The sequence below is a fragment of the Pleuronectes platessa genome, chromosome 4 (assembly GCF_947347685.1).
Source record: "Pleuronectes platessa chromosome 4, fPlePla1.1, whole genome shotgun sequence".
Classification (NCBI taxonomy): domain Eukaryota; kingdom Metazoa; phylum Chordata; class Actinopteri; order Pleuronectiformes; family Pleuronectidae; genus Pleuronectes; species Pleuronectes platessa.
The window spans coordinates 14,234,935-14,245,827 of NC_070629.1; the positions used below are offsets into that span (position 1 = coordinate 14,234,935).

At 42.5% G+C, this 10,893-nt stretch overlaps 1 protein-coding gene across 1 annotated transcript in view; it reads left to right on the forward strand.

Annotated features, from left to right (window-relative positions):
• The window catches only part of LOC128438327 (GDNF family receptor alpha-2), a 52,436-nt gene extending 44,962 nt beyond the window's left edge, over window positions 1-7,474 (forward strand). The window contains exon 8 of the mRNA XM_053420855.1: window positions 6,232-7,474. Coding sequence (XP_053276830.1) covers window positions 6,232-6,378 — 147 coding nt within the window. The 3' untranslated portion in view covers window positions 6,379-7,474. The remainder of the gene's footprint in view (window positions 1-6,231) is intronic.
• The last annotated feature ends 3,419 nt before the right edge of the window (window positions 7,475-10,893 follow it).

The following is a 10,893-nucleotide window of genomic DNA, read 5'->3' on the forward strand; positions in this document are numbered from 1 at the left end:
ACAGGACAAAAATATTTCACACGGCACTTTGGGCCAAGGAGGGGTTCTTCTTTATTTCTTTTCCTTTTGTCCAGCTGTTGAGTGGGATTACTTTTCACAGTGAAATATTGTACTGCTTTACAGATGTATTTTAGATGTGCCATGCAGCCTTCTGCAGTAAGACTGATGATGTTTTTCACCTTTGCAGGAGACCCAGTTTCCAAGCTTGGCTGAATTAGACACTGTAGTATGAAAGTGTACTTTGTAAAATCTTTAACTGCTGCTGCCACCACTGCGGCTGCTGTTGATGGCATTGTTAACGTAATTTTCCAGTGACTATTGCTGATATACACAAACTCCAAGCAGCGTGAAATGTTTATGTTAGTAGATTTGTGTACTGAAGGAGTGACTTCCATTGAGTCATCTATTTTGAGTAACTCCAGGGGCTTACACAGCCATTAAATGGTCGCTCTGCACCGGACTCATGCAGTGTTGTCCTTGATGCAGAGGCCCTTATTGTTGTGTAGACAGCGAATTAAAATCTTAAAAATGTTGCAAAGAGGAAAATGAATGAACAGACATCAGTGATAACAATTGCAGTGTGTATGTCGCGGAAAGGTATTGGAGGGAGAGACAGAGGGAGAGAGAGGGGATAGCAGGGAGGGAATGGACGGTGGAAGTGCTTTCTCCGAGTGTGTGTGTGTCAGTATTGATGCACCGCTCCGCGCCTGTCTCACCGCGGCGTGGTGTTTAATTTATTGTAAAAATGGTAATTAGGAAACAATAAGACGTGTGATTACTCAAGCAGGAAGTTTATAATTAGAGAGGGAGCTGGTAGGGACATTTTGGGCGGCCCTACGTTCTCAGACAACTATGCCTGGCAATTAAAACTTGTCAAACTTCCATGGCAGATAAATTGGGGGAGTGTTGTTATGGTATGAGTCCTCCTGGCAGAAGATTGACTGTCCGGGGCGGTAAATCTCACGGCGGCCGACGTCGTAGCACACACACGCACACACACTCACACGCACACACACACACTGAAAGGTGTGGGCACATGTGTACAAACAGCCTGGGTAAGTATGTGATGCATGGAAGGATAGATGGTTTTGGGTTTACTCCCAAAGTCCTAAAACATGTAAATTAGGGTTAGGTTAATTTGAGACTCCAAATTGAGCGTAAGTATGCGCACCCCGCCTCTCGCCCAATGTCAGCTGGGATTAGCTCCAGCTCCCCCTGCAACCCTCAAAGGATAAGGTATAGATAATGGATGGATGGATGGATGGATTAATGTTTCTAGGCAGTTAGGCAACTGGATAATGAATGTGTTGGCCTTCCTTCCAAACCTATGATTAGAACTCTGCAATAACTGGATGGATGGATAGATGTAAAAACATATTCAGAGAGGACTGAATAAAGGAGAATCTACAGTCTATGAATAAGCATAGTCACATTAGTCGCACTGCTGATGTCTTACAGGCTAAAGCCCTATGAGATGAATTGTAATTTGTGAATATGGGCTATACAAATAAAATTTGATTGATTGATTGATTGATATAGAGAATATTCAGCCAATTAAGATGCATAATTATTCAAAATGTCACTGTCAGTGGTTGTGTGCTTTAGCCCGTCCTCAGTAAATAAACATATGGGCTGCAGCTTGATTATTCAAACATTGTAAGTCAATGGAGTCACCATCACAAATCCTGCTTTACATTTGCTGTACATTTTCAAAACACTGATACTATATGTGTCTCATGGTAGTTAGCATGATTTAAATTGTAATGCCCTCACTTGACACAAAATAGTTCAAATCTCTTTTTGTTTCATCTGGAGTTGTGTTTGCGAAGGGATCTGTACAACCCCCCCTAACCTCCTATCCATTGAGAAGCCGGTGGTCTCTGTGTTCTCATGCTACACTGTCATGTGTTGATTTTCAGCTCAATTTCATCGAATTGACTGTGGACTGTAACTGCGCAACTCTGGGCTATTGGATGAGTATAGCCTTGGGAAATGCAGCCGTAGCGCACTGTCAATTTGACATTGCTGATCGATAATAAAAACACATGCTCTCTACATGTGTAGTTACCTGAGTAAGCTCATTGGCTAATGTGATATACTCTTATAAACAGTTCAAACGAATAATGGTGGATGTTTTCCATCCTCTCTTTCTTTCTGTGTATGAGTTAAAGCCTGAATAAATGACTGAATAAATGCCTGTTTTGACATTTTCTATATTCAGTCAACGGTGCATGCTTGTGCTTTTAGCCACTTGTTTTTGTGCATGTGTACCTTCACCAGTCTAAGTGTGTGTGTGGATATTGGCTGCAGTCAGAGATCTGGACTCATGTCAACAGGCTGCTGCCACACATCACTGCCCTTGCTAATTAATTGGCTTTTAGTCGCGGATGTGTTTGGTACATTGTCAAGCTACCCGTAGTTGTTTCCCCTAATTTTGGCAACTGTCACTTAACCATTTCATTGCATTGCAGCATGTTGCTACACAAGCACAGATACTGCGATAACCGGGGGTATTTTAGACACCCCTTCTTTCTCCACCTCACTCTATTTCTTTTTTTTGCTTCTCTCCTATAGGTAAAATACGTCTTGTTAATATAGTTCAGCACAATTTTCTTGTTACATTATTTATTTCTCCTTTATGTGTTTCCTTGCTTGGCTGGAAGATGAGGTGCTGGTAGATAACATCTGAGTAGATGCTTTTTTTTTCTATGTACAGCAAAATTGTCTAAAGTGCAATCTCTGCAGAGGTGGCATTGGTGAAAGTAAGGTTAGGTGATGATGGTGGAGGAGCAGGAAATGTTCCATGTTCCTCATGATGTGCCTCTGTGTGTGTTGATGGAAGCTGGAAATGGGGCCTCTGTAAATCAGGCGAGACTATTTTAACTTGGAGGCAAATGGTATACAAAAAAATATTCAACATCCCAAAAACTGTATGTAGGTGCATAATGAGTCTGATAACTTTAGTGTGGATATAACTAGGAACTCTGAAGGGCATTGGGTTTAAGATCTGGACTGAGAATAAACATAAAGAAGACAAATTGAAACATTGTGGATAGTTTTCTTTGGCCAACACTTTTTTACTAATTAAGACCTTACAATCTAACAAAAGCTAACCTCACTTACCAAGGTTTGTATGCAACAGACTCCTAGTGTCTGGATCTTTATGGCTGCAAATTCTGACTCTGGCTAATATATTTGATGTGCACTGATGTCAGCCCTGCACGAGAAATGGTGGTGGGCATTGCATGCTTTTTATCCATCCATCCATTAGCAAACAGCTTATTCTATTGAGGGTTGCAGGGGAGGCCTATCCCAGCTGACACTGGGCGACTGTCTAGTTAAATACCCCCACTCTGCATGTTTTTGGACGATATGAAATGATGTCATAGTGCCCACAAAAACCTACTTCGACGTGGGGAGAACATGCAAAACTCCACACAGAAAAAACCTGTCCAATATTTGTGTAGCTTAAGATGTTTAAGTTGGTCTTTTCAGATCCAGATCACTTTTTCCAAGCCAGTTTAGTCTCACCAAACCCCTAACCCTATAAGATAACTTGGCTGTGGCCCTGACACGCCTGACTCAAATTCTGAGGTGAAATAACCACATGATAGGCTGTGATAACCACATGATGGGCTGTGATAGGAGTGGCCACCAGCTTCAGTTATACGCTTGACAAAGTGTTCTTTTACACTGTCTTTTTAGCAGTCTCCTTCTTATAACTCACATTGGGCCTTATACAGGGCCTCTGTCGTGTCCCTCTCCTGAGAGACTTGTCCCTCTTTCAGTTGGACTCTCCTGTAGCGTCTTTTTCTTATGTTCATTGACGAGGATCCTTTCACATTGTCCACTTGAGCCAGAAGGGACTCTGGACTTCCCTATCTCTTCCTGGTGGGAGGTTTTCTCCTGCTTCCATTGGAGACAGTCTTTATCTTGCTTTTCTTCAGCTTACCTTGGTGCTGCGCTGAGGTCGTTGTTCTTTTGTTTTAGCTTGTTATGCTGAGCCACTGTGGAGGCTCTGGATTTCTCCAGTTCATCCAGCAGGCAGGATTTCTGCTGCCTCCACTGGAGAGGTTCACTTAGCATCGCTGTTTTTTCCTTTTTCTCTCAGATCAGCCATCAGGTTATTTTTCTCAACTCTCTCTCATTGTCCACTTGAGCCAGACAGGAGGATCTGGATTTCTCCATTTCATCCCATAGGGAGGTTTTCTCCCGCTGCATGGGGAGATGCTCAGTCTCCAGCAGGTCTTCCACCCTATTTAAGGGCAGTTTTGATCTTGTTGGTCTTTGCTCTGTGTACCTCCAGCTGGGCATGATGGGAAGCCTGGGATTTAGGATATTTGCCCTCATTATTCAGCCTTTGAGGGAGCATCAAACTCTGCAGTGTCTTTGTCAGCCTCATCCAGCATGCAGGGATTCTTCCTCCAATTGTTGTCCTCTTTCTGTTCATGGGGCTGTGCATCTAATTCTGTAAATCCTCTCACATATCTCTCTGGACTCTCCTCTCAGATTTGTTTAGAATGCAGAGGCTTCTCTTGCTGTTCTTTATCTCACATCTTATTTGTTCTTCCAGGTAACTAATGTAGCATTTCTTACTTTTTCAAGGTTTTTTCCTTGTCTGCCTTCTTTGGTTATTTTTATTCTCTGCCCCTATTCTTTCTTTATGTATCTGTTCACTGCACTTGTGTGTTGTCCATCTGTCTGTGTGTGCATCTGGTTCTCCTTTTAGTTTCTCGGCTGACGTCAAGGTAGTTCTGAAGAGCCAAGAAAGGGCAGAGTCGATCGTAAAGTATTGTAGATGAAAGTTTCTCAAACTACCAACCATAGCAATATCTTCACTATTTATTTTAAATTGCACTTTCTGTGATATCATTGATGATGCAGCAATTGTCCATCGGGTAGACCGGAAGACAGACAGACAGATGTGGAATCATCAGTTGGATTGAGGGTTAAGGTTAAAGTCTTGACAACCACAAGTGTAACAGTTACTCTGGTCCTTAGCGACACACGCCAAGCTTGAACTTGATCAGAGGAACATATTACTCACAATACATTTAATATACGCTTAATTATTCTATAATAAATGCTTGTTCAAAATGTGCCGTTCGGTGTGTCCCATTGTTATGTGAAATATAGTCTGAGGGCGATAGATGCTTTACACGACACAGAGTGTGACGTAAAGATGCACGACGTATCTCCATTTCCTCCCGCTATCCAGAAATGATGGCAAAATATCTCATACACAAACACTGCCACGTTGTGCATTTGGAGTCAGATGATGTAATTGCAGCAGCTGATCCACACTCGAACAGGCATGAGCCGGTCTCGGCTGTTAGTCATGACATTTCATCCACAAATGAACACTTGAACAAACTTTATGTGATGTGATCATTCACTTTTTAGTTTGGTCTGTCCATTAACAGGGAGGAGGCGGGGCATTATAACCTGTACTGCAGGCAGCCAGCAGGAGGCCATCCAGACCCTTTGGCTTCACTTTTTAGGAGCAGTCATGTTGTCTCTCTTCATACACAGACTATAGTTGTGAGCCATTCATGAAAGTCATTGAAGATGTAACAACTGTAACACCCAAATCCCTTCACAGTAGACACTTCACTTCCCAGAGTCCTCAGCAACGAAACTGCCAAGTCGATCAAATGAGCGGGGAAATCAAGAAACAGACTAACAGATGTAGAGAAAGAGATTTCTGGAATTATTAGTCAGAGTCGTTACTATGCTTTTGCCCTGTTGGTGAGTAAATATTGAAAGAAAACAACAGCAGCTGCTGGCGTCTGTAGTGTGTGTTTGACTTCACAGTGGGTTGTTTGCTGTAACATAAGCTTTAAAAACTGTTTAAAGACTGTCTGGCGTAACCTAAAAGAGTTTTTAAAAAAAAGGGAAAAATCCTCCAAGAAGCCGTTCCTCCGTTGCCAAGTTGTTTAAGAGGCAGAGAGCATACCAAACAGCAGAGCCCTTGAAATACACTTCACATGTCAAAACATTTGGTGGATCAAACACTTCATGCTCATGCCAAACAGGGTATGCCATGGATACATGTATATCCCACTTTTTCTTTTTCCCTGTCTCCTCAGCTCTGACCCTGTCCTGCCTCACTTCCCTGCCATGTCTTCCGCTCCCTCTTCAAATGCCAGAACAGGAAAAGCAGCAAGAGTGTATGAGTCATGACTAACCTTTGCTCGTATCTCTCTCTGTGTGTCCCTCTATCTTGCCCAGTATCCTGGACGGTGGCCTGAGCAAGACCCGAGCCTGAGCAAGACCCAGGGCCTGCTAGAGGATCACGCCACCTCCATCTGTGCCAACGTCTGGGCTTTGCTCCCCGGCCTAGCGTTGGCTCTGGTCCTGGCCCAGCATGCCTTATAGAAGTGCAAGGAGGAGAGAAAAAAAAAAGAGGTCATCCACCCACAAGCTGATCCCAAGAGCAGGAGGTGTTATTTCTGAGACTGATATTAAGAAGACTGAATCACGGGGGAAGTTGACGTACATGGCATTTATGAAAGAGAGAAAAACAAAAAGGAGGAAAGAGGTGAATGTTGAAGTTTTACGACTGTGAATTTGTTGTTGATTTGGTGTGTTGTTAGGGCGAACCACAATTTTGATAGAGTACATGGCTTTGAAAAAGGCCCCTTGGTAGCAGAGGCCACGGAGGCCACTCTCTGAGAACGACCCTCGCTCTGACCGAGGCACCAAAACCTGGAGGACTGGAAGCTGATCACGTCAAAGACTTCTGTACTTTTCTCACCTAAGGACGGAGCGGGGGAAGGAACAACATAATTAAAAGAAGACGACACTGACAGAAAAGAAATTGTTACGAAAAAGGAATGAGCATGGAGTAAATGGGGTAGAGTGAGAGCGAAAAAGAGAGAGAGAGAGAGACATATTCCTGCTATCAGTCACACTTTCTTTTGTCCTGAATTGGTTCTCGACTTAATCTTCTCCTGGATGAACAGACCAGAAATTTCGGGGCAGGGATGGGGGATGATTACATTCTGTCTGTTCAACACCAGTTTAAACTCTAAATTGTAAAGCCTACTCAGTGTTTCTAAGTGTTGGTATAGTATCTGTGACCATAATCAATCTACCATACAGCTCTTTCATTTGGGAGACGCTTTTTCAGGCGAAAAAGGAACTGAAGATGCCGACGTTAACAGTTAATGGTTCTTTGGTCATTTGAGATTGTTGTTGTTGATGACTGTGGGTGTTCGTCATACGTACACCTGCACATGTGTATATTTCTGTCTTTATGTATATAAAAGGATCTCCTTTCATTCAGCCTAATGATATCAACAGTACCTTGAGTGGACATTACTGTATGCTAAGATGGCTCTGTATTGAGTATTAATTCTAACTGAAGACCTTCATTATCTGCGTTTATATTTGTCTATAGAGCTTCGATCACAAAGAATGTACGTATACAGGGACGAGATTAAATGAGCTCAAACTGCTTGGAAAGCCATAACCTTTTGTCTGAGTATCACACTGTGTTCACTGAGTGCGAATGCACAATTACTGCGCTGTGTGCGAGTCTGTGTTTACATGCGGGAGGAAAGGGGCTCATAAGGTGCAGCTCAAATTGCCAGTGTTGGGGTTCCTACTCCCCCTCAGAGAGCACAGGTTATGATGCATTGTTTAATTTCAAGGTTTTTGAGAGCGAGGACAACCACCAGAGTGTTTGAATGTGTATCCTTTTTTTTTTTTATTATTTCAATACATTAATAAACTGTCAAAATAAATGCATTTTATTTGTCTAAATCTAGGTTAATTGCACGTTTACATGCTTTAATTCTTCATTAAAAAATATAAAGTGTAAAAAAGAGATTTATCTTATTAAAGAAGGCCAACTGCAACACTATAATCACTGTGAAATTTTGCAAGAATTGCCCAAAAGGAAGTCTTGCATTAACATTATGCTTGGCTTTAAGAACCAAACCATATGCCTGTAGCAGCGTTTTGAAATATTTCCCAACAGTAATGAGAAATTACACCACCATTGAACAAACAAATTCTTCTGTTCAGCGTATTTATAAGAACTCATTTGCAAAGGCTTTATTTGTATTTATTTTTAAAGCTAATAAAACAAATCTCTTAAATGTTTTTGCTGTGGAAACAACAGCTACTCAAATACTACAGTATGTTTGTCATAACATGATATATATTAAAACTAGAGCTGTGAAAAATAACGCGTTAATGCGTTATGATTAAATTACAGGATTAATTTGTTGTTTTTTTTTAACGCATTTTAACGCATGCGCAGAAGGACCTTCCAATTCCACCGCCTCTGCACTAGTCGCCGCTCTAATGCAGTCACGCCGGGTTCACACTGGACGCGGAAGCGACGCCGAAGCGAGGCGTGAGCGCTAATCCCTAGCGCGCCAGCGCTTGGCGGTTCACACCGGGCGCGGTAGCGACGCCAAAGCGCCGCTGTTATCAGCCTGCGGTAAAAACGGCTTCAATTATTATTTTAATCCATGTTGACGAACTTCTCCGCTGTTTGCCCCGTTAAATGTCGGGTGTCGAGGGTAAATTACGTATTCTCCACTCAAGCCTATGTGGAGAATACGTAGCCCCCCACCCCCCCTCCCCCTCTCTCTCTCTCTCTCTCTCTTTATCTTTGACTGCTTGTGTGGCTGTAGTGGGCAGAGGGGGACATTTAATAATGTGGTCGGTAAAAGTGGTAAAATTAAAAGTCCAAGACAACAGAACGTGAATACAAAGTATGGGATGCATATTTGATCATTTACATCATATAAAATATGTCATCTATATCGTTTAAAATCATTTTTCAGTGTGTTTCCTGTCGCGATACGCTCGCGTCAAGCGGAAAAAATAGACTCGACGCCGAAACGATCGCTTCACGGCGCTAGGCAGTCGCGGCACAACTCTACGCTTCAGCCTCCGGTGTGTTCAGCGCTGCGGTTTAACATGGGAGTGGATGGGAGCCAGAGGATTGGCGCCTCGCTTCGGCGTCGCTTCGGCGTCGCTTCCGCGTCCAGTGTGAACCCGGCGTCAGACATTCAAACAAACAAGCAACATGGATAATTCTGATGAACCTGAGGACCTTCTGGACGGGAAGATCGTGTTCCAAAAAAACAAAGATCGAACATTCAGTAAAACCAAGGTGATATGCACACTCTGCGAGAAGACGTTATCGTTTCACCGTAGCAATACCCGCCTAACCACCGCAACGCGAAGCATGTGTTGGTCGGCGAGGGGCGTTCAAGTGGAATGCGCCAAACCAGACTCACTCGCAGGACACATTGTGCAAAAGAAGCGGTCAGCTTTACTGTCAGAGAATTTGAACAAGTTAGTTTGCCTCACCAACTGGCTAAAGACCGAGTAGCTAAGAGGGCCTTTAGAGGCATTAGATTGTATCATGGTGTGGTTAATGGTTGTGTGACAAAAAATATAAAAAATGTCAACCATCCTATGGCTAAGAAGCTCAAATAATTTCTGTTTAATTTAAAAAAAAAAAGTTTTATTCAACCACACAATGGCTAAGGAACCCGAATTCTGTTTAGGATGAAGATTATATTAATGTTCCATATGGAAAAGCAATGATAACTGCTGAAGAACTGCTGAGTTGCAGCACAAAAGAAAAGTTAAATGTCATAAATCTTGTTTTCACAAAAATATTCCGAAAAAATCGGTAATGTGATTAATCATGATTAATCCATAGAAACCTGTGATTAATTTGATTAAAAATTTTAATCATTTCACAGCCCTAATTAAAACTTAATATCATTGCATTTGAAATATAAACATAGACAAAGGATGTTATCTATATTTTCCCAAAAATGTAGCATTCTTATAAAATTGAACTAACATGGTAAAAGAGGTAAATTAAAGTTTGATCAAGTGATTGGTCCGTTATCCTGTCCCTCTCCTTGAGTTTCCCGGTCGTTTTTCCCACCTTGGGTTTTCATTTTGTTCCTAGATTGTCTGTGTGTGTGTGTGTGTGTGTGTGTGTGTGTGTGTGTGTGTGTGTGTGTGTGTGTGTGTGTGTGTGTGTGTGTGTGTGTGTGTGTGTGTGTGTGTGTGTGTGTGTGTGTGTGTGTGTGTGTGTGTGTGTGTGGGGCTTGGACACTTGACCTCCTCCCGCTGCTTCACCTGCTGACTTCTAATCGATCAGCTAATCAACGGCTCAAACCTCTGCAGAACAGATACCCGGCTCGTTCGTCCGGACTTTGCAGGATGGTTAAGTCAACAATGCAGTAGTCTAACACATGTCAAGGCCAACTTCTCTAATTTCTCTAGTTTCTTCTAAATACTTCCCTTTGCTAATTTTTGCTCTCCCTGTTCCTCAGGTCCACAACGACAATTCCACCTCTTGCCAGACACAGTCAGACTGGTCCTCGGTTGCTGTTCACTGCCAGTGTGTGGCTCAGCCTCCTGTCCCGCTCAGCCGTTCATTTCCTGTCTCTTGGTTGTTGTTTGCATTTCGCTGCCAAATATGGGATTTAAAAACTATATATAAGTCTCTGTGGTTCAGTTTGTCTTGTTCCTAAGACTTGTACTTTTCTGACTTCACCTGTGTCCTAGTGCTTCTCTGCAAGTTGAGTTGTTGGACTTCTGATTTTTGGACCATCCCTCTGTAACCTTTGCTCACCTGTGTATAGACATTTTCTGCATTAAAGGACATTTCTGATTATTTCACCTAAGCCTGGCTCCTGTGTTTCGCTCCTCCTGTTCTCTTCTTCGTAACAAGTTTTAGTGATTAATTTTAGACATTTCAGTTGTGAGCCTCAACAAAAGGTTATTTCTCCAGTGAATGGGTTTGACGTTTGTGCTCGACATTCAAGAAACCCCAAGAATAATTCGTGACTCGTATTCCTGCAAATCGTTGCTGCCTAATTATTTTTATCCCAACAAACGATCGGT